General features: G+C 44.2%; 1 protein-coding gene and 1 long non-coding RNA gene across 7 annotated transcripts in view; one reads left to right on the forward strand and one right to left on the reverse strand.

The window, feature by feature from the left end:
- Positions 1–232: 232 nt before the first annotated feature.
- Positions 233–24565, reverse strand: part of XRCC4 (X-ray repair cross complementing 4) — a 108662-nt gene continuing 84329 nt past the window's right edge. For all 6 annotated transcript variants that reach the window (XR_014172836.1, XM_081930225.1, XM_081930223.1 and 3 more), the window contains one exon: positions 233–2210. Coding sequence is in view for 5 of the 6 variants with exons in the window: in XM_081930225.1 (XP_081786351.1) it covers positions 2102–2210 (109 nt within the window). In the remaining variant the exon portion in view is untranslated. The remainder of the gene's footprint in view (positions 2211–24565) is intronic.
- On the forward strand, positions 3561–15150 carry LOC309380374. Its single transcript, XR_014172892.1, has 2 exons — positions 3561–4641; positions 11181–15150. It is a non-coding gene; the product is annotated as an uncharacterized lncRNA (long non-coding RNA).

Raw genomic sequence — 24565 nt, forward strand, 5'->3', positions numbered from 1 at the left:
AAACCACATGAATATTTTGCATCAAGAGACAGATTTGGAATTTGTCACATTTGTTTCCTTACCTTTCTTTCAAGGAGCACTTCGCCCATAAAAGTAATCTTGAAAAATACCTCTCCCCACTTCATTTTCACATCCTGTGAATGGGATTACAAATCCATGGAAGTGCATTTTGCTTTGGCACTACAACAAACCCATAATTTTCTAGCCCAAAGTCAAACTCTCCACCACTGGCTATAAAAAATAGTTTTTAATGGTTTGAAGATGAAGCATATAATTTCTGTACATTTCGCATTTAACGGTAGAGGCATTGATAAAAAGTCATGAAAACTGTATATAGCTGAGCAGATGTTTACACATAAAGCATTTTTTAAAAGAAGATATGGCTACAATCCCAAGGAAAAAGTTGAGTTGGATGCAGAGGAAGTTAGTCACAACTATAATCTATGACTAATTTCCTCAAGATCCAACCCATTTGAGATTCCAGGATGGGCAAACATATGAAGTTGCAGCCAAGACAAGTCCAAAGTGTATGAGTAGAAAGTAAAAGTGTGTTTTCCCATTATTTCCTAATTAAATATGGTTATACATTGGAAAGCATCTACAGGAGGGAGCACCTGGTAACAATCTACCTATTTTTTCATAACATACTCTCTAATCCTTCTTATCCCTTTTCAGCTTTGCACACTGTTTATAGAAAGAGTAGTGTTTTTCATCCATATTTCTTATTTCAATAATGGATTCAGTGTCCTATTTTCAATTTTTTTTGTTTCTTCTTCTTATTTGTTTAGTCCTCTATGCGTTAAGCAAGCTGAACTATTGTTGGATTTGCAGTGCTATAAAATGTGGCAGCAAACGTCAAACTGAAAAAAACCAAAGCGTTGTATTCAACTAACATTGATTTTTGGTAGACTCTGTGAAATTAATGTTCTCTAAATTAGCCATGGCCAACAATTTCAATAGGTCTACTCTGAGCAAAGGTTAGTAGATGCCCATGCAAAACATACTTAGATCAAAAACCCCAGTGGGCCTAAAAGAATTGAGAATCATAAATGTGTGACTGCTAAAATGGGAGTTCCATATAGCAACTATAATCTTGTTAATTTTGGCATTTCTCTTTCTTCTTCCCAGAGTTGAACTGCACCATCTGCTCCAGTAGCAACTAGCATCGATTAAGGCTGAAACAGACACTGTTTTCCAGAAGCATGTTTTGTAGTAACAAAATAATGTCCCGTTTCTTCTGTGTTTTTTGGCAGTGCCTGCAAAAACATCTACCTCTTCATCTGCACTACCTTCTCTTGCTCTCTTTCACAAGTGACTTTGTTTGCCCTTGAAGGCGTTGTCATATAAAAACTTGCCCTCTGGAATAACTTCCGCAATAAGAAGTGATACATGTGAGAGGTATAGTGGGAGGCTGAAGTTATTTGGTTTTGTCCTATGCTCCCTTCTGTTTATTACCGTATTTAATTGAGACTTTTGTTTACCGCCTTTTGCCAGTAGGTCCCAAAGTGGTTTGCATCAATAAAAATATGAAACAATGGTGTAGGCTTGAGCAAGATGTAGCAGCTTAGACCACTGCATAACTGGAGCTAATGATGATCAGCCTTCACCCTGGGACTTTTTAAAAAAATGGCGACCAAGGAGAGACAGAGAGGACATTGGATTCCATAGCAGAATGGTGCAACTTAGAAAATATTTGTCAGCCTTGAATTTGGGAAATATCTTATGGCTATCTATGAAAAGGTTTTAGACTTTAAAAGACACCTTTCTGTGGGGATTGCAATCTTAATCTCCCCTCACTGTTTTTATTGCTGCCACTTTGGTGGTCTGGTTAATTTTTCTCCCTAACCCCCAAGGGAAGATCAGCTTCCCTCACACAAATCAACTGTAGACAAACCCAGCTTCGAAATCTTGAGTGACAAATGATGACCACTAGGGGGATCACACACAAAAACTTTATTAGAAAAAGATAAAACCATTGTTAAAAATGTTCTCCGAAAGAACAAATAGCCCCCCGCTTCTAGATAAAAATATTCCTTTTGAGACAAATAATTAATTCGAGATAAACAGCTTGTAGTGAGGTCATAGTCTTCTTCCAGATTGGTCAGATATCATCAAAGAGGTCTTCAGGATCACCAGTGTTTTTTTCTGACTCTGAAGGCATCTCTTTCGATGACGGCTGCTTGACTGACGATTTTGGAGGAGAATCAGCTCTAGAGATTTAAAGCAGATAACCTTAGTGAAACAAATTTATGTTGGTTATTTTTAAACAATGTTAGGTGAAGATATCTAAAGAAAAGTTTAGTGTCTTTGGAGACTGTATTCATGTTTAGGAAGGAATTGTGCTCATATTTGCTACTTGCTCATCTGCGGCAAAGCCAGCAATGAAAATTATTCAGGTTGCTATAGTTTAGTTGTCACTTTTCCATTTGAATCCCCCCTCTCATTTTCCTCAAGATGCCAATCCAACCTGTGATGCCAACGTAAAGAATTAAGCAGAAGCAAGCAAGTAAATGGAAAAGACAGCTAAGCTGTATTTAGTTCAGCTACCACTGCATGGCATAGCTGAAAATTGGCTGGAGTTGCCCCCTCATTTTTCTCGCATGAGATTTATAGCTATTTTCTAATATTTTGACATTAGGAGCAAAGTCCTAAATTTCAAGGTCTTAAGCTCTACCTTCTGCCTTGCCAATAGTTGAAATATCAAAAACAAAACAAAAAAACTTACAATAGCAAAAGGATTTGAGCTTTCAAATCTAGAGAGTGTATTTGGGCCTGTTGTGCATATTTGAAATCCTTGAGAAGCATGTGTTTAGAGACTCCCAATTTCTTTACCTTCATTGCCTGCCTTTTAATTACAGCGGTTAAAAAAAAAAATCTGCAGTTTACTAATAAATCCTGATTCATAGAGTCGTTAGCAGGTTGATACAGTCAAGCAGCTGGCACAGGAATTGCATGATCCAAACTTCTGCTATGTACCACACAAGTAACTTTTCACATAAGCTAGGTATTCCACGCAAACCAAGAGATGTGGGCAATCATAGGGCCCTCTTTGGACAACCTCGTCCTACTTCTCCCCAGTATCTGAGGGTAAAATGAGACCATGCCAACTAGCCACACTCCCAACATCAGCACATCCATCTAGCCACACCCCCCCCAGCAGCACCTATGTGTGTTTAGCTGAAAGAAGCAAATGGTATGAAGGAACAATAGGCAGGGGAGCCGACTTGGGCCCCAGTTTATGGGTGCCTGGTGCGCATGACAGCATGCTGTCATGCCCGTGACCTGGCCTTGGAACCTCACAAGACTTCAGACTTGACTTCTGGTGCTTCGTGAGGCACTGGAAGTTGTGTCGGGGGCCTTGTGCTGAGCACCCACAAACAATTTTTTGTGGGTGCTTGGGCACCCAGAGCCCTCCATAGTTGATGCCCTTGACAGGAGGTCAGCATTTTGCCAAAGCTAAGCAGGCATGAGCCTAGCCAGTTCAGGTGGGAGACCACCAGGGAAAAACATGTATATCCCTGTGGGTTCCATGACAGTAGGCAGGGTATAAATGTGAGACCCTCGTATCCTCATACTAAGTGCACTGGGGCTTCCATCTTATATCTTGATTCTGAAGCACAGATGCACAGATACCAGGGGCATGGACAGAAGGGCATGAAGAGGCATTGCTCTTTTCCCCACACACTGTTACAATACACAAAGCGTTTTCTTAAACACACAGTAAGCAATGGAATCTCCGTTCTCTGGCTCATACAGTTTGTGCTGCCGCCACCACCACATTAGTTAAAGGAGCTTTGTGAACTCTATGACATCTAGCAGGATTGCCAGGGAACCAAAACTTTAAAATACATCCCCAAATCAGGGATATTATAGTCCCACAGTGGTTTTTCCAGTGATGTTTTGAACATTCCCACCACAGATGAAGAAAGTCTGCTTTGGGAGTCTGCCAGAACCTGGGAATATGTCTGTTTGGGGAGTCCCAGGTTGAAATCCATGCTCACCTATAAACTTCACTGGGTGACATTGGGCTATCTCTCAGACAAACCTAAGGTTGTTGTGAGAATACAACAAAGGGAAAGAAGTACACACACTGCGTTCATCTGCTTGGAGAAAAAGAAGGATAATAATGTAATGAAAAAAGAATTCTAACTTCACCACAGTTTAGCACCCTCAAATGTCAAACTCTGTTTATGAGTTGTGTGAATAATACAGAGAGCTGAACCACAAATTGAAGCGCAGGTAAGAGCACTGACAAGTATTTGTTTTCTCAGCTGAGAACGAGCCACACAAAACTGAAAAAGCAGATGTGAGACATCTAAACAGACAAAGCAAAGCAACCACTAACTATTTAGTGTGATTGAGTGCCTATCCTAATGATGAGGTGATACAACAGATAATGCAACATAAATGCTCCTACAGCCACACAAATTTCAGAATTCTGACAACAAATTAAATATTTCAAAGCTCTTGGAATGTTTACCTAAATCTCAGTTACATGTTAACATCTATGTCCGAAGTGATATGTGCTATTGTTAATAAGACAGGGAATAAACACTTTGCCCTTTTCCTTTTGAAGAAAGAAAAATTCAGATTGGAGGCACAATTTGCCAAGACTTTATATAAGATCTACATATGTGTAGTGTCAGAGTCACCCGTTTGGTCCCAGCTCACAAGAGACCCAACTCCGATCCGGTTTATTTACAGAAAGTCTTTATTGAAGATCATGGTTGCATTTACACTCCATCTCTGTGACTCTACATCTGTACCGTTAGATCGTTGAAGTCCCCTCTGAATCTGTCCCGCCTCGGCACCAATTTAAGAGGCTAGCCCTGGACCACCTCTTCCTCTCCTTCCTTTTCCGCAGGGTCTTTCTGCCCCCCTGAGTTCCCCCTCTCCGGGACTCGCCCGAGGCTGAATCCTCTGACGCCTCTGCCCCCCTCCTTCTCGCTTTAGGGCCGGGCTCCTCCCCAGGGCTCTCCTCACTTCCGCGCGCCTCTACCTTTGAACTTGGCGCGCGTACGTTGCTCCTGACCTTTCTCTTGACCGCTACACTGCTCTTGGTGCTGCTCTCCACCCCTTCCGGCTGAGCGCCCTGCTCCGATCTCCTTCCCCTGTCTCTCTCCTGCTCTGCTCCCTCTGACACACTTGTAACTCCACCCCCTTCACTCCGTTCCGGCTGAGAAGCCGGCTCCTGCCTCCGACCCCCACTGGGGCTTCTCCCTTCTCTCCCCTGCTCCTCACTGTTTCCCCCTTGTCCCCCTTTCGGTCTGGCCAGGGGAGCCCCCTTTTGGGAATCCTCTGACTCACTGGTCAGACTCATGGAGAACCTTTGGGCATCGTCATCCTCCTCCTCATCTCTCTGGGATTCTTCCCCCTCGCTCTCTGTCTCCTCCCCCATCTGCTCTTCTCTCCCTGAAACCCTGACATCCATCCCCCCCTCGAAGCCCCCCCTTCCCCCCTCCCGCTCGCCGGGGGCCGGTTGTGGAAACTGCGGCTCTTCGGGGGTAGGCTCAGGATACAGGTCGTCTACGTCAATGTTCTCTGCTGGCAGTTCTGTGTATGCGTGTTCGAACTCGGGTTCTTCCCCCAAATGCTTCTCAGTCTCTGCTTCCATCGCTACTTCCTCCGGTGCTGCCCGCCAAGGACCTATCAGCCACCTCTTACGCCATTCCTCCTCTGGCTGCTCCTCCCACCAATAAGGGGTTTCCGTGTCCACCCCCGAGCACGATCCCCTGGGCGGGCTTGATTCTGGTGTTCTTCCCTCGGGGGAAGAGAAACCCCTGAACGTGCTATCTGACAATGTGGGTGTGAAAAGCCAGTCATCAAAGTACTCAGCTGGCATGGGTCTATGTGGGAAAAGTGCATGGAACTCTTCTTTCAAAAGGGGTTCGTCTAACTCGTAGCCTGGCACCCAACTATTAGCAGTGGCTGGTGTGCCCTCCCTGGCGAGAAAGTATTCAACCCCCTCCTCCCCCCATCTCGAGTCCAGTATCTCTGTGACCTCGTTAAGGGGTTCGGCTCTAGGCGACCCCCCCTTCTTTGGTGCCCCTTTGCGTGGGTCTGGTACTGTTACTGACTCCTGAAACCTGTGCGGGGCCTTGTAGGGAGTGAGCACCGACCTATGAAAGACCGGGTGCACTCTGGAGCCTTCCGGAAGGGCCAGGCGAAATGCTACTGGATTGATCCTAGCCTCAACTTGGTAGGGTCCTAGCTGCCTGTGTCCTAGCTTCTTCTTGGCTAACGATTTGGCTGGCATAGCTTGGGCTGCTAACCATACCCAGTCCCCCACCTGGATGTCTTCTCCCGCCCTTCTGTTCTTGTCCGCCTGCACCTTATAGGCCTGCTTGGCCAGCTCTAAATGTCTCCGCAGCTCCTCGTGCACCTCTTGCAACTCTGCTGCGAACTGGTCGGCTTCTTGAGGCACCCCCTCCTCTGGTGCTATAAGCCTCGGAAAGGTTCTGGGATGACGGCCATTGTTCGCGAAGAACGGTGTCACCCCGGTCAATGCGTGCTTCGTGTTGTTGTAGGCAAACTCAGCCATCGGCAGGTAGTCCACCCACGCTGCTGGTCGCTGATTGGCGTAACACCTCAGGTACTGCTGCATGATCGCGTTGACCCTCTCTGCTTGGCCGTTGGTCTGCGGATGTCTCGCCGACGCTAGGTCGATCTTGACGTGCAGGATACCCAGAAGCTTCTTCCAGAAGTTGGAAACAAATTGGCGCCCCCTGTCGGACAGGACGGACTGCGGTAGTCCATGCACTCTGAACACGTGGTCGATGAAGAGTTTGGCGGTCTGTTCTGCCGTCGCCACCTTGGCACAAGGAATGAAGTGCGCCATCTTGGTGAACAAGTCCACAACCACCAGCACCGCCGTCTTGCCCCTGGCGCTGGGCAGGTCAGTAACAAAGTCCAGTGCTACCCTCTCCCACGGTTGCTGCGGCGTTTCCAGCGGTTCCAACAATCCCGCCGGTTTCTGGTGTACTGGTTTGGACCTCTGACAGGCGTCACACCTGGCGACGTAATCCGCCACCTCTCCCCGCATCTGGGGCCACCAAAAGTCCCTGGCCACTAGTTCTATCGTCTTCTCCTTGCCGAAATGTCCCGCACTGGGAGCGTCGTGCAATTGCTGCAGAACCTTTGCGCGAAGTTCATCGTTAGGCACGTAGAGGGCACCCTTGCGAGTTAAGAGTCCGTCCCGCAACTGGAACTCATCGTCTCTTTGCGACCCGCTGCGGAGCTCCTCCATCTTGGACTGTGCAAATTGATCCGCTTGCAACGCTCGTCGCACCGCGTCCAGGTCGACTGCGATAGCCGCGCACGCCCACGCCTGCGGTGCGAAAATGTGCTTCGCTGCAATTGGTGTCGTCTCCTCCAGGTATTGCGGTTTCCTGGAGAGTGTGTCTGCTATAACATTGGAGTCCCCCGGGATGTATTCTATCTTGAAGTCGAAATCTGCAAAGAATTCTGCCCAGCGCATGTGTCTTTGGGTCTGCAGCCTTGCCGTTCGCCAATACTCTAAGTTCTTGTGATCCGTGCGGACTTGCACTGTGTGCTTGGCTCCTATGAGGAAGTGCCGCCACGCTTTGAAAGCTGCATGAATGGCCAACAGCTCCCTGTCCCATATGGTGTAGTTCCGCTCCGTCTTGCTGAGCTTCCGGGAGTAGAAGGCACCCGGCCTCCAATTGCCTTGCGGATCCTCCTGCAGAAGGACGGCTCCAACCGCTCTGTCGGACGCATCGGTTTCCACTCGCATGGGTCTGCCGGGATTCACGTGCAGTAGCTGTTCCTCGGAGGCGAAGAGGCTTTTAAGCTTCCGAAAAGAGCGCTCTGCCTGTTCCGTCCAAGCGAACCTCTTCTTTTTGGAACTGAGGGTGTCCGTGATTGCTGCCGTCTCATTGGCAAAACCTTTGATGAATTTGCGATAAAAATTGGCAAATCCGATGAATCTTTGGACCTCCTTCCGATTGCGTGGGCTCTTCCAGTCCAACACCGCTTGGACCTTGATTCTGTCCATGGCCAGCCCCTCGTCGGAGAGCTTGTAGCCAAGAAAATCCACCTCCGTCACATCAAACTGGCACTTCTCCAACTTGGCGTACAGCCTGTGCTCCTTCAACCTCTGTAGGACCTCCTTTACATCCTTCTCGTGAGCCTCCGGCGATTCCGAGAAAATCAGGATATCGTCGAGAAAACATACACACTTCTTGTAGAGGAGTCCCGCCAGCACGTGATGCATAAATGCTTGGAAAACGTGGCTGCCATTTTGGAGACCAAACGGCATAACTCTGTATTCATACGTGCCTAGAGGCGTGAACATGGCAGTCTTCCACTCATCGCCCTTCCGGATGCGGATGAGATTGTACGCTCCACGCAAATCCAACTTGGTGAAGATCTTACCCTTCCTAACGGTCGCTAGGAGGTCGTCAATCTTGGGCATGGGAAAGGCCTTGGGCTTAGTCAGTCTGTTTATGAACCTGTAATCCACCACGAGTCTTTTTTGGGGCGTGTCTTTTTTCTTCACAAAGAAAACAGGACTGCCTCCCACTGCCTTGGATTCCCGGATGAACCCGCGCTTCAGATTCTGCTCTATGAATTCTCTGAGCTCTTGCATCTCGTCCTCAGACATGGAATACAGCTTTGCAGTTGGCAGCTGCGCCCCTGGCACCAGGTCGATCGCACAGTCGTAAGGCCTGTGAGGCGGCAACTTGTCAGCTTCTTTCTCGCAGAAAACCTCCAAGAATCCCTCGTACTTGTGAGGCACTGCCTGCACCATGCCCAGGTGCAGTTGCTGCTCAGCTCCTTCCTCCTGATTGGGTTGGATGCAATGCTGAGCACAATACGATGAGCAGAAGGTGATCTGCCGCTGGTACCACGCTACAGCGGGACTATGTCTCTCCAGCCAACTCATGCCTAACACAATGGGTGTGTCTGACAGGTGGGTGACATTGAAGCTAATGACTTCCCGATGATTTCCAATCTGCATCACCATGGGAGGCGTCTGCTGCACAACTTGCCCTCCCAGCAATTTCCTGCCGTCCACTGTGACCACGTTCAGAGGGGTCGTTGCAGGCAGGAGCGCTATGCCATGCTGCTTGACAAATTGCATTCCCACAAAATCCGCGTTGCTTCCTGAATCAACCGTGATCGGAACTTCCAGGGATTGTCCATTTGGCAGCTGAAGGGTTGCAGTGAGTTGCACTGCTGGCTTGGGGGGTAAAGGGTCTGTGCGTTGCAAGGGTGCTGGGGACTGTTCTACAGATCCGCCTGGCTGAGCCCCAGTAGCTCCGCCTCCAGCCAGGCACTGTCGTTTCCCTGAGGCTGCTCCGTTTGCACCACTTCCGCTGACACTGTTGCTAGAGCTGCAGTGTGCTTCTGGAGCCTCTGGGGGCACTCTTTCGCCATATGGTGTGCACTGTCACAGATGTAACATTTCCTGGTCCCTCTAGGCGGCTTCGCCTTCACTGCACCGGAAACAGGGGCTCTGGATGGTGTCTGAGCCCTAGCACCACCGATTTCCATCGGCTCTTCACCTTGCCTCCCCAAGGGCGAGGGGTGCGACTGGTTGAAGTCCCTGGGGACAAAAGGGGGGGTTCTCGCTGGTGCACGCGCCTGGGGTCCCTCCCCCTCGTGCCACGGGCGTCCCTCATGTCGGATTCCAATAGCCAAAGCCCGATGCACGACGTCTTCCAGGGTCTGGGGTCTATCCCCCCTGGCGATCTCATCCTTGACGGGGGGGCTAAGCCCCTCCCAGAAAAGATCTCTGACTGGTTTACTATCCTTCTCCCAGCCCAACGCAGTTAGCAATGCAAAGAACTTGGAGTGATATTGGCGCACAGTGGCTTTGCCTTGTCGCAGTCCGTGCATCTGTCTACGTGCAATATCCACATCCACAGAGGACTGGAAACAAGCATCCATCGCTTTAATAAATTCATCAGAACTGCGGCGGGCAGGGCCATCTTCGCGCCACAAATTGCGCAGCCAAGCTCTGGCCTCCCCATGCAGATGCGAAATTATGAACCCCACTCTCTCCTCCTCATCCTTAAAATCATGACGGAGTAAATGCAGTGCATACACAATGTCCGCTCTGAAGTTAGGGTAATCTTGAAGGTTGCCATTAAAGTGCGTAACTAGGGCGCCCCCCCGCCGTCCAAGTGCAACGCCCTCCGATCTGGACCCCGGGACCCCTGCCCTGGCCGCTTGCTCCCACCTTGTTCGCAGGTCCTGGCAAGCCTTGTCCAGTTCGTCATTCTTCTTCTGCGATGCAATGACTGCAGCTGTGAGCTCGGTAACTTGATTCCTCAGCGTAAGCAGCTGTTCCTCCGCGCTCATGGCTGCTCCCGGTGGTGAGCTTTGCAAAAAAAAAAATTTTTGCGTTCTGGAGAGGGGACTTACTGTCAGAGTCACCCGTTTGGTCCCAGCTCACAAGAGACCCAACTCCGATCCGGTTTATTTACAGAAAGTCTTTATTGAAGATCATGGTTGCATTTACACTCCATCTCTGTGACTCTACATCTGTACCGTTAGATCGTTGAAGTCCCCTCTGAATCTGTCCCGCCTCGGCACCAATTTAAGAGGCTAGCCCTGGACCACCTCTTCCTCTCCTTCCTTTTCCGCAGGGTCTTTCTGCCCCCCTGAGTTCCCCCTCTCCGGGACTCGCCCGAGGCTGAATCCTCTGACGCCTCTGCCCCCCCCCTTCTCGCTTTAGGGCCGGGCTCCTCCCCAGGGCTCTCCTCACTTCCGCGCGCCTCTACCTTTGAACTTGGCGCGCGTACGTTGCTCCTGACCTTTCTCTTGACCGCTACACTGCTCTCGGTGCTGCTCTCCACCCCTTCCGGCTGAGCGCCCTGCTCCGATCTCCTTCCCCTGTCTCTCTCCTGCTCTGCTCCCTCTGACACACTTGTAACTCCACCCCCTTCACTCCGTTCCGGCTGAGAAGCCGGCTCCTGCCTCCGACCCCCACTGGGGCTTCTCCCTTCTCTCCCCTGCTCCTCACTGTTTCCCCCTTGTCCCCCTTTCGGTCTGGCCAGGGGAGCCCCCTTTTGGGAATCCTCTGACTCACTGGTCAGACTCATGGAGAACCTTTGGGCATCGTCATCCTCCTCCTCATCTCTCTGGGATTCTTCCCCCTCGCTCTCTGTCTCCTCCCCCATCTGCTCTTCTCTCCCTGAAACCCTGACATGTAGGATGCTTGGTTTTTTGCCAGTGCTGGCACATCCATCATGTCCTAGGCTGTGCTGACATATTTACTGGGGCTTTGTTCTTAAATTCCCAGTGTGGGGTATATTGTAGCATGGTTCACATATTAGGAAATGTTTTCCTAGAAATTCTAACAACTACACTGGAAAACTACTTGGATTTGGTTATGCTCTCTGCTCTATATAAATTTATCATTAGTTAATCACTCCCCTGTATGAAAATGATGGGGAACTGACACGTTTCCCACTAAACTTTGTGTCTCCCAGGGTGAGAATTTCTAACTCCGTCATGTTTTCAGATCCTATGGGGGTTCCTTCACCTCCTATCACTGTGCAGAGCAACATATTCATGGTAGTGGTTTCTTCTATGGGAGGGGTGGGGTAAAATACTCATCACCATTGTATTGGATGGTAATGTAGTCAGGAAGATAGACACCCCTTCATTACATCATGACATTAGTAAAGGTAAAGGGACCCCTGACCATTAGGTCCAGTCGTGGCCGACTCTGGGGTTGCGGTGCTCATCTCGCTTTATTGGCTGAGGGAGCTGGCGTACAGCTTCTGGGTCATGTGGCCAGCATGACTAAGCCTCTTCTGATGAACCAGAACAGCGCATGGAAACACCGTTTACCTTCCTGCTGGAGCGGTACCTATTTATCTACTTGCACTTTGACGTGCTTTCGAACTGCTAGGTTGGCAGGAGCAGGGACCGAGCAACGGGAGCTCACCCCATTGCAGGGATTCAAACCGCCGACGTTCTGATTGGCAAGTCCTAGGCTCTGTGGTTTAACCCACAGCGGCACTGGCATCCGTATCATGACATTACTTAGCTGCTTAAGACAACCTGGTAGCATCTAGCAGTTGTTGGATGCCAACTCTCATCAGTCCCAGCCAGCCAATGGTCAGAGAAGATGACTGCTGTAATCCACAACATCTGGAGAGCACCATGTTGGCTATGGCCAAGTTGAAATTATCCAACCAGTTTAATTTTTGTTATTGAGATGTTTTGCTTCTTCAAAATCATTATCATTTTTAAGCCAAGCAAAAGCTGGATGAAATCCTGGACACAAAGAGGATGAGGAGCTATTGGTAGGGCACGAGATAGTAACAATATAACCCAGATGAAATGGGAGGGTGTGAGGAATTTCCCTGGGTATATAACAGCACAGGCTGGCTGGTCTCCCACTCAGTATGGTTGAGATGTTTCCTTAAACTTGGCTTTTGTGGACTAAGCCCAGGCCCTGCACAATCACGAAGTTCTCAAGACCCAACAGACCCCTAGAAACAGTCTTGTAGGAGTGCCTTAACGACAAAAACTTTGTGGCTTCCTGCACATCTCTCTGTGAGCAGTGCTTTGTGACCAGACATGGAATGAAACAAAAGAAAACAAAAAGAGCACAATTATTTTGATTTTCTTATAAAAAAAATAAAAATTACATCACTTAATAATGCAAAGCTCAACACAGAAATCAAGACCCACAAAGATTTAACTAGGCACAGTTGGTTGCCTGCTATCCCAGGGGTGGACCTCAGTCTTTCAAATTTCAGCTGCACCTTGTGCAAGGCAAAAATTCGGCAATCCCTGCTTCTCATCTTCCATTTTGCTCAATTCACTATGTCATAGTTGCAGCACCCTGCAGCACCCTTTAGGCTCAGCGCCCAGTGCGACAGAACTGGTTGTGCTGCTCTAAATCTGCCTCTGCCACCCCCCACTTCTAACTTTGTCACATGACTAGGAGAGAGGAGCTTTTTAAATGCATGTGATGGTCTGGGGAGGAGGGAAGTGTGGGAATACGGCGGGAGGGAAGAGTTTACTTAATCGTGCATTTTAGAAAGACATTTTCAAAGAAACTGGGCAACTGAACAGTCCAGAAGGAATTCAGCACTCATTACCCAGCATAAGTGTTTGGCAGAAGTAAAAACTGCACCTGCATTTATCAGAAATACAATCGGCATAATACATCTGAAAAAAAGATCTAAAGGCACTAATTCAACAAATCATATGTGCATGTTCTAGACTGAAGGCTTCACGATGTTCACCATTGCTGCTTTCAATTGTTAAGTTACATTTAAAATTGAGGTTAGTTTTTGTTTTTAAAGAATTAACTGTGATCTGCTTGGATATAGCTTGGCTGGATCATTTAAAGAATGATAGCTATTGATATATATAAAAAAATTAACTCACAAATACATACTTGCCAGAATTAACCCTTCTTAATAAAGATCTACTTCTTTTCTTAAACTAAATTTAATATTGTAAAAATAAGCGGTGGCAACAAGTATATTCAGTTTAATATTATTACATTAGGAGAATTAACAAAGTGATATATAATTATTATATGTAGTTAAAACACATTTCTGCCTGCTTGTCAACAATTCAAGTTTTGAGAATTAAATCCATATACCATTAAAAAAAATATTCACAAGCCTGAGGTGAGTTAACAAGAGACATACATTCCTGTGGTTCATTTACACTTAAGCTCATTCCTGCATAAAGGAACTAGACTACACATCTAGACTGAGAAATCGTTTTACAGCCACTGTCTCAGTAGGGAGGGGGAAAAGGGATCTGATTACTTAGTCAAAACCACAAAAAAGTATATACACAGCACAAACGTTTGGGTTTGCCTAGCATTTTAGACAAGAGTTTTTACAAACCCAATACAACATAAACTATCCACCAATATTGCAATATTTTCTACTTTGTCTTTTAAAATTATATTTACAATGATATGCTGGTGCTCAATACTTTCTCCCTTCCAGCAACCCTACAGCAGCTAATAATCTTAAGCAAACTCAATAATGTTGGTCATTCCGCTCATGATTTCTTATTTAGATACATCACTACGGAATGCCTTCTTGAATACGCCCAGCAGCCACTATTGATCTGTCACCTCTCAATCTAGAATGTTCATCTTGCTGAACTGGGGGAACAAAAGTTTGAGGGAGGGCAGATATCATCTTCAAAAAACTTCACCTTTACATTAAACCCCTCCATCAAAGTAGCTGAGGTGGTTGGTTCATAAAAACCAAACTAGAAAGTCCAAGACCTCCGTTTAGTATACAAATGCCTTCTCTCTGGTGGTTGCACTGAAACGGTCAAGACTCATTCACTCTAAAGGTGAAGCACCTGAGACAGCGATGTCTCAGGTGCCTCACCTTCTCCTGGCCCTCAAAGGCCAAGTAAAAATATTGAATCCTGGATATAGCCCCAAACTCCTTCTACATAGGAAATGCTAAAATGTAATGTTCAAATCCCATGCATTTGAATGAAATTTGAATGAGAGGAGTTTGTTGGTTTCACAAGTGGCTCTCAACAGATAGCACCATTAAGAACTTGCAGTGATTCAGATAGTGTGGTAATTTAATTTAAGTGGACATAATCAGTCTTACCTGTTTGCTTCAACAAAGTAAGATTTAATTTGGCTTCTAAAAAGGTAACATTTATTTTTTTAAAAAAGGTGAATTGATTATGCTCCCAACTTGCTAGCATTCCAGGAGCCTCTGGTTCATCACCTGTGTATTCTCATTCATATCGGTGCAAGCTCAGGTAGCTTCTCTCTCTTTTCTCTCCCCAAATGAGTGTTTTCCCCTACTATCCCACAATTCTATATAGAATTATTTTAGCCAGGTCATGAAACGGATTTGTGCTGCAATCACAATGATCGAACAGCTTTCATCTATTTTTTAGCTAGAGATGAAATCAAAAGGCTAAAAGAGTACTACACAGTAGGTAGCTATTGGCAGTCTCAGTTGTTGGTAGCATCAAAAAAGCAAGCAGACCGTAGTTGGCAGAATAAATACCTGTTCGGCAGGATTCTTAGCCACATAAAGCCAAGAGGCAGGGGAAACTGAGTTAATATTCATCTTTGAAGTATCTGAAGAAGTGTGCATGCACACGAAAGCTTATACCCAGAACAAGCTTAGTTGGTCTCTAAGGTGCTACTGGACAATTAAATTTATTTCATCTTTGAAGTGTGATAGAAGTGAGGATCCTTTTCATGCCTGTGTGCTTTGTCCTTCCGATGTTTTTGCCACCTGTCTGTACCAGTTCATTGATGAGGTCTGTGAAACCGACAAAAATTCAGCTCTCTGGATGAATGAATTTAAATATTTCAGGATCAAACAATGATTCTAGAGCTGTGCGCCATCACTCTACCAAGAGATAATTAATTCCATAGCTGGATAGAAAGGACAGACAGAGCAGAGGTGAGTCTTCTCTGGATGTTAATATACACCAAGGGATGAAGTACCAGTCTAGTTGCAATTCAGAGAGCATTCTGCTGTCAGTTCTTCCTTTGTTTGCAGACAGGAAACCTGCTTCCAAGTTAAATAATTTACACTTTGCAAGTTTATGAAGAATTCATAGCTGCATTCTTGGCAGGAAGTTGGACTGATCGACCCCCAAAATTGATGGAAGCCCTTTGCAAGACTAAAGCATGCATTTCTCCTAAATGGTATTTACCAACCCTACTGATTTTGAAGCAAATACATGTTCAGGACTGCAGTACAAAGCAAATTAATGTGACTGGTATAAAGAGAAGTGAGGTGTTAAGTGAAATTATTTCTTTCTTTCTTTTTCTTTCTTTCATTTGACAATGGAGTGACTTTAATTTATTGTTTTATTGCTGAATCACTATAAGCTGTCTTTAAGTCTGTTTCTCACAGAAAGTCAGGATATCAATGGAAAGATTGATAAATAAATAACACACAGGGCATATGTAGACCAGATGCAACCCATGTAAAATAACACAGTATTGCCCAGATGAACCTGGGAAGCACTAATGTCCCATCTCTCTTGGGTTATTCTTCTCTGAAAGCCAGTGCAAGTTTCAATTCCCTAATCTTTCTCCCCCTGCTCCCCAGCTCCGGACAGGAGAACAGGAAGAATGGCTGGCAGACATTTGTCAGGCATCAGTTTCTCACTTGAGGCTTTCGCTTTCCCCTTCCAAAGGATAAACAGCAATTGTATGTTTATGGTTTAGCATCACAGGGAAAGCTTTCATCTGCTGTCTTTCATTAACTAGGTGTGTGTGTCACTATTTACATTGCAAAGCTGGAATTCAATATATATGCTGAAAAATATGACATTTGAAAACATGGCATAGTTCACAGACTGAAATCATTTAGAGTTTTTTTTAAAAAAATCAAGACAGAAATGGCAGAAATTAACAAATTTTACTCCCTACAGAGTTTTAGAACTCTAATTACAAGAAAGGTAATTGTAACAAATGCAAAGCAGAATCTAAGTAATGATATGATTATTATCCTATTAACATGAAGTACAAACATATATTTAAAATCAATGAGAAGAACTTTTTCTGAGGATAAACTCATATGTAACAGTTTTCCATATGTCTTTCCTTTTAAAAAAAGATTATCTTCTGTTTGATAGCTGTTGTTACTGCATGGAATATCTCTGCATCTCCATCCCAAACCAGAACATTAGCACAACGTTTTCAGTGTGGCACTTTTGTTGTCATCTGAGTAGTGCTATTTGCTTCTCATGTTACAGAACTTATCTCTCTATTTGTGTGCCACTGCACACATCTGCACAAATAAGTACCTGGCACGTGTGATTGCTCAAAAGCTAATTTTGGGGAAATAGCTAAACTATTTCTGGGATCTTTACGGGAGATGATTAAGCTTAGACAGACAAAATTGCACTGGCTTCTATAATCTTGCTGAATTTGGGGCATCTAATACTGAACAATAGTGATGTTCTTACTCTGGAGACCACACTATCACTACATATATATATTTATAATTGAACTATATATATTTATAATTGAAGTATGCAAATATAATATAATTACAAGCTACAAAAGGGTTTTATTTTTTGCAACATCAGATTTCCACTGGCCCCGCTTGCATTCAACAGAAGGCAGAACACCATCACACAGGATTTCCAATTACACAAAAGGGTCTATGTAAGAGTCATGTTCTGGTCTGATGCCAGATCCCACAGAGAAGGGTAAGGCTGGAGGCAGGTTGCGTCAAGTTGGCATTTACAGAACCACAGAGAACTCCAAGTGAGAAACCAACCCTGATAAAAGGGTGAGAGCACTCTGGTGCTTTGTAAAGCTCCTGCTATCAGACCAAAGGCACAACCTGCAGGCTCCTTCACAATGCTTTGCCTATTCCTGCAAGTGGTGTGTGAAAGGGGTGACAATTTGCAGTGGTACCTTGGTTGTCAAACGGCTTGGCTCCCGAACAAATCGGCTCCCGAATGCCGCAAACCCTGAAGTAAGTATTCGAGTTTGTGAACGTTTTTTGGAAGCCGAACATCAGACACAGCTTCTGAATGAGTACAGGAAGCTCTTGCAGCCAATCGGAAGCTGAGTCTTGGTCTTCAAATGGTTTCGGGTGTCAAACAGACTCCCAGAACGGATTAAGTTTGAGAACCAAGGTACCACTGTACTACATATTGGAGTTTTATAAATGTAGGAAACAAACCAAGGAGATAACATGAAAAACTAGGTTCCTTTTTGCAGACTTATAGAGCAATTCTTGCCATAAAAACTTGAGGGCCCATGTACAGTTAATGCCATGTATGGCATATGGAATCAGAATGGGATGTGTTGTAATGCACCTGCAATAGCTGAACTGAACTGAACTGGTTTTTCATCTGCACACAAGGATATTGATGGGGTCAGAGGCAGGCGGGAGTCTGCAACATTCCATACATCATGGAACTTTTTATTATTGATACTGATTCTTGCACTTCTAAGTTATGCTCTTAAGCACCAAACTGAGAGCATGGAAGCTTCTATGTAGGCATTCCTTAAAGGTAATAGATTCCTTGATCTGTGAGAGTGCTGGCTCTCCCAGACTATTATGATCCTGTGGCTGGGCTTTTCACACAGTCTTTCACACAATCACGTCATTAAATTCACAACTATGAGACAAGTTTTGAGTAAATAGCACTACTGAGTGGTGTGTGTTACAATAGTTCTGTAGGGATCACGACAGTCTACTTTCAGCAACTGAATCAAATATTAGCTCATAAAAAGCATTGGTCTGAAAAACCCAATCAAACTTCATCACCAGGAGGTGGTTCACAAGAACTAGCATATTAATAATAGGGACTAATTATATCCACGGATTTCACTAATCCAGCTATGTCCTCTCAAGCATATGGAATGAGTCTGATCTAAAGTCCATGTACCGGTAACTCTCACTGCTGAATTCAGTATTCAGGGATTCAGGGCATGTGTCTTGATTCAGTGAGAGGCATTTAAGAACTTTTAGCATGTTCCTATGAAGTTTTGCGGTGGCATATAGAATATAGATTTATGTGGGTTAAAATTACTAATAAATTCAAGGCACCCAGTTCTCAAGACAGGTTATTACTATGTTTACAATTTTGCTGGAAGGAATCTGGAATGCCAACATGTTGATCCTAATTGTAATAATTATTTACTTCCTGGATGACTAGCATGTCAGAATTAGTCTAAAGGCTTGCTCTTAAGGCACTGAATTTAGGTGGTCTATATTATTTTCCCCCATCTGCTACAAAACCTGGGATACTTCATGCATAATCTCTTTTGTTGCTGCAGTACTATTTCTGCAGGAAAACTTTACAGAAATTATTATTCTGTAAGGATCGGTGTGTGTGTGGGGGGGAGGATATCAGGAAACACATTCATTTTGGATATTCATCACTCATGGAGGTATTCATTTACATCCTGCAAGAAGATGTACATATTGACTCAGTTTGCATGTAAAACTAAACCAAACCATGGGCTCTTGGAGAGGAAATTGTGGCTGCTCTGCTTTTCCTGCAGTCTTCCATCCTGCTGCTGTTGTGCTACTGTGAGCTAAGCCATGGTTTGGCATAGCACATTGTCCAAACTTCAGCTTGTGATTTGTCTCCTCCAGACAAACCACAAGCTGTAAACAAATTACACATCTTGTTTACAGCTCATGATTTTTCTGAAGTGAGACAAACCATGAGCCCAGGTTCAAAGAGTATGCTAATCCAAACCATGGCTTAGTTTGCAGTAGCAGGAGGACTGTGGGAGGGACCAGGTGGCCTCACTTTTCTCTCCAGGAATCCACATGTTCATGCCAAGTCATATCTTGACTTAGTTTTATGTGCAAATCAGGTTGTTATGAGGATTGGAGAATCAGCAGCAGTAAACAGAGAAGTAAACACAACTTCAACATTAAAAAGTGTTAAAATATGCATTCAAAACTATTTTTCACATCTATCCATTGGAGCAAAGAAGAGATGTGTACAAAGTATAATCAATCAGTCCATTATGCCAAGCACAGGGGAACTTTCATAAAACTACCATCAATAGTATTGGCTGGTGAAATTGGCCGCAATTCTTCCTCCCCTCTCCTCTAAATCATTCGTGGTAGCCAAAACAGCAACAAAAAGAGTAATGTGTTTGGTAGACAAGAGGTTGAAGGAAATGAATCGAGAAGCAGTTGCCAGCAGACAGCAATGGCTAAATGTAGTCTCTTCTAGATAGGAGACAGCTGTATTCCTTAAATCTACGACAGACAAGCCTACTTAGGGTTTCTAGCCATGCAGATCTTCTGATTGGAGATGCATGTGACAAATGTTCTAGAAGCAGCTATATTGCAAATTTTGATATCACAGAGAGGCAGAACAGGAAGATGGGCTATAAAAGCACAGTGCCAAACCTGCATTTGTGCAAAGGCAAGACCACCTGTTCTACAACAGCTTATCTTGAGTAGTATGACAACTGCCAACAAAATCTACCAGAAGATCATGTAGCTATTTAAATGTATTTACAGAACAAATACGAGCCCTTTTCAGACATCTGATCCATGGTGGGCAAATGAGTGTAAGCAAAAGTTTGGGGAAACAGGGGTCTGAGAGGCAGCCCTTTTCAGTCACATTTAGAGAAAAATGGCTCCTAGTCATACTGGCTATGTATTACCTCCAGGACCAGAGGCAGTTTGCCTCTAATTATCAGTTGCTGGAGAGCACAAATGCCTGATGGTGGGCTTCCATTAGGCATTTTGTTGGCCACTGTGAGAACAGGAGACTGGACTAGATGGACCTTTGGTATGATCCAGGTAGGCCTTTGCTCTTTTTCCCCCACAAAGGAAAGTGAGCCCGCGTAGACCGCGATTAACCACTATCACCCGGGAATCGACCTGTCGATCGCAATCGACCGGTTGGACATCCCTGATGTATACTGTTCATTTTTAATGTTGTAACTGATGTTGTGTTTGCTGTTTTTTCACATTTATAATATTCAGTGTAACTATGCATGTTCCTTGGAGATGCACATTGAACCAGTCTGCATACAACTGCACATGCACAGATTGTTCCATGCAAACGTGAACCTTAGTCTTTAGTCTTTGCCAACTGGCCACCTGGGGAAACCTAGCATTACTGCACAATACTACATGGCAGGTTGCTGTAGACAAATGGCTTGCCAGGCAGAGGGAGCTACCATGCAGTGTTAATTTAATGTAAGTATGGCTTTAGATTTGTTCATGTGTAACCTCCGGGGTCAATGCCAGTATCATCTATACAAAATATTTGCAGGGCAGAAAGTCAAAGGAAGTGGGAAAGGCCTTTGTCTGTTTTCAGATGCTGCCTCTAGGCAGCACTCCTTGGAGAATATGCTTAATTTAATAGTTTGCTGTCATGTTTTCTTGACTGATTCTTTACTGAATAAAAGACAATAACTGTTGTCTAAATGTCCCTTATGTACACAGTTGGGATCAATACAAGAGCAAGAGCAAGAATTAAATCGATATGAGAATAATGAACCAAACTAACTCTGATTAAATCAACGAACATAGGCGCATCAGACCCCCTCTTAGGTACCTGTCTTGCTTGACTGATTCAAGTTAACAAATCTCTGCATAGCTGAAACCCTGAGGCTTTGCGAGTTGTTTACTCTTTATCCAGCAAAGATGGTTCTGTTAATGGGGAAGAAAATGTATAGGTATCTTTTTCCCCCCCTTCCAACATTCTTCAAGAATGACATTCTACCTAGCATTTAAAACACAAATCTAAGCTTTTATAGATCTCAGCAAGGCATTCAAAATGCAACAACTCAGGGATAAAGCTAAGTTTTGAGCCTCATTCTTGTGACAGGGGCCAACTTCAAATTGGCAGATCAAGCCTTGCCTAGTAAAGTACTATGAGAAACGAAAAACCTCTATGAGCTTTTTCTTGAAAACAAAAATTTTTGTGCTGCTGAGCCATGTAAACCTTCCTGTAAAAACATTATGATAACCCATGGGGTCCAGGTGCAGAATCCTCTCATCTCCTGGTGCAACGTGATTGTATTTTCTGTGCTTCCTTTCATTATTTGAACCATCACAGAACAAAAATCTCACCCTCCAAACTGTGATTGCTATTCTGAGATTAGGGTGCTCTGACAATCCATCTCTCCGCAGACAAACCAAATCTTCAGGTTATTGAGGAACTGAAAGACTGCCAGGAATGAAATATTTCTCACTGCATTTAGAGAGATAAAATAGGTAAAAAGCTATTTACTTTGTAGGAATACGCAACTTTCTAAGGAAGGCAGAACTCTTCATCAGGCAAGTTAGAAGAATACTTAGGTCTTTGCTAGGTAAAGAGAAAAGCTATTCTGAGGCAAACATTTTCACTACCAACAGGTGGTGGACCAGCAAAAAAAAAACACCAACTACCCCAACTCTCAACACTTTGTGCGCTCCCTATCCCCTGAGACTAGTACAGCAGCAACAGTTGGTTTGTTATGAACTGCTTGTGTACAGTTACCTGGAAATTCCCAGATTTTACATTTCCTGGTGTTTGTGTTTCTTTGGCCACATTAAGTCCTCAATTTTCCTGTCTTTGCTATTTGCTAACGTTGTTCCTGATGATGCACAAACAGCTGAGTCAGAAATTCTAGCTTTTCCAATATGGAGATATGCCAAAGCTTGTGAAGACCCAGCAGGAAGACCCAGTCCAGGGATTCAGAATGTCTTGCCTAATCGGTTGTTTTGCCTTGGCTGAAAGGCAGGCTTGCTTGTGCTATGGCTTTGGGACAACACGAATTACAGGCCATACAATTTAATGTCAATTGCTTACTCATCTCACAATGGTGGGAACAAAATCCCAGGGAAACCAAAATGGTCTGAGGAGGATAATTTACTGCTGTATTTTTGCTGGAACAAAACTTCTTCCTTTTAAGATGCTTTCACGTTAGAACACTATTTTCAATGTCTGGAACAATTTAAACCAAGTTCCACTCTGCAATTCAACATTTCTAAAGGAATAAGCCAAATAAGCAGACAATAGGTTTTCTTAAAAGATTTTTTTTTAAAAAAATGTGAAAATGCAAATCCAAAATCTTTATGCTAACACTCTCTGGAAATCAAATATGCTGATTAAACTGTGCGCCTCATGGATTGAGGCACTTTTGCAAATGATTTTGCAGCTGAAGGAGATGAAAATGTTTTAACTAATCTGATGATATGAAATATCATTATGAATATTTTGAACCCTCACTATGTTTGTGAAAGTCATACAAAGATCCTAGTGCCTTTGCTGAGACAGAAGAAAAATAAATGTAGAATTTAACCAACAATTACAAATGAACAGTTAACATATGGTGGTCAACCACATATAGCATAAAGTGGTCAACGCATAGGCAAATATTTGGATTCTACAAATCTGTCAAAGAATACCAATTACCTTAATCTAATATGGGTACTTCATATTTTCCAACTTACAGAAACTTGGGGGTGCTGTTAAGTCAAGGAAATGGCCACTACAGTTCAAATCCGATTCTCCCTCCAGCTCTTAACCATTCCAGTTATGAATGTCCGGTATCAAACATTCTGGCTCACCTTGGTTGCAACTGCCAGAATCCTTGCACTTGTCATCACTGGAAGCTCATGAACAATTACCCGCTCCCCTCCCTATGTCTGAAACTAGAAAGGATAGCAAGGGCTTTTCAGTTTGCCCCAACACCATGGAATTTGCTCCAGCAGCCAAAGGGACCTTAGTCTTCTTCCCAACTTTGAAATGGTGGAGGAGGCAGAGACAATTCGCACCCAACTCTGCAGCTGCAAGACTGAGAAGATGGCTGAGGTTCATCACACCCTCCCAAGGACAACAGCAAACTAGCTATGGGAAAGAAAGTTGCAAGATCCTGATCTAGCTCAAGACCTAGAACGTTTTGCATGCATAGCCTGCGCTCTGTCCCGCAGCCACACACCCCTCCCCACCCGGCATTTTCCTTTCACTTCATTGTATGAAAGCATCATGGCAAGGAGTTAATTCATAAACAAATAAATAACTGATTGAACTCAATGCACAATTATACCAAGCACCAAACTGCATATTATTTAGCTGTCTGTGTAGACTTCTGTTGCTATGCCGCACATAGAAGCAGTTTAATTTCCCTCGGGGAATTAAGAAAGGATAAAGACATTCAGACATTTCTGGTCTGTAAAACTCAAAGTGGGAGGACAGCTCAGAAGTCCAAACCACAGAGCAAAAAGCACCCCATAAAACAAATCAGACAAAATACTCTACAGACAAAAAAACTCTAATTATAAATAACTAAAGAAAGGATTGTGAACATATAAGACAACGTTCAATGGCATTTGCCTGCCTGCTCAGGGGAAAGCACATTATTCACATTATTCATTTTATTGCATGTTATTTTTTCACTGAAAACTTTTAATAATTGTGGGTAGGTGGGTGTGAGTACAACGACTATAGTGAGAAAATCAGCAAGAATGCAGACATTCAAACTGTATGGAGAGTTTGATCCTTGTGATATATTAATAGAATCCACACAATGATTAATACATGAAGCTAATGAATAGGCTTCAAAAAGCATTAGTACACAGGAACATCTTGTATCATATAGTTAAATATGCATGTTCATGCATAAACTAATATAAGCCTATATACAGCTTCCTATTGGGTGTATTCAGATATAATGGCAAACCACTGTTTACAGCAATCCAGGAAAGTACTTGATCTCTATCCCTTACATATGGAAGGAGAGGAGGGAGTACACTAGCCTGGGGTTGCTTATGTTCACAATAGCAAACAATGTTTTGCTTTCATATCTGAATGCAGTCACTGAGTTTTCACTGGCTATACCTCATGGTCATACACACTGTGCGGATTGTTATTTATTTATCTATCACACAAATCAGATCCTGCACCTGTGTACGGTTTCAGTGCATTCCTATTTACCATTTTCTGATGCTTATCTTTTTTATATAAAAAAGGAAAAGAATGTATTTTGTACTTGGAAATAGTGGCTGCAATTTAATACATTAGTGATTTTGTCTGTTACCAAATAAATTTGTGCGTTTCTATTTTTGGGGGTGCTTTCTTTGTTCGCTGTACATTTTGGGTGAGGACACCACAGTGGCAGCATAAG

The sequence above is a fragment of the Podarcis melisellensis genome (genome assembly GCF_964234715.1).
Source record: "Podarcis melisellensis genome assembly, chromosome: 11".
NCBI lineage: Eukaryota > Metazoa > Chordata > Lepidosauria > Squamata > Lacertidae > Podarcis > Podarcis melisellensis.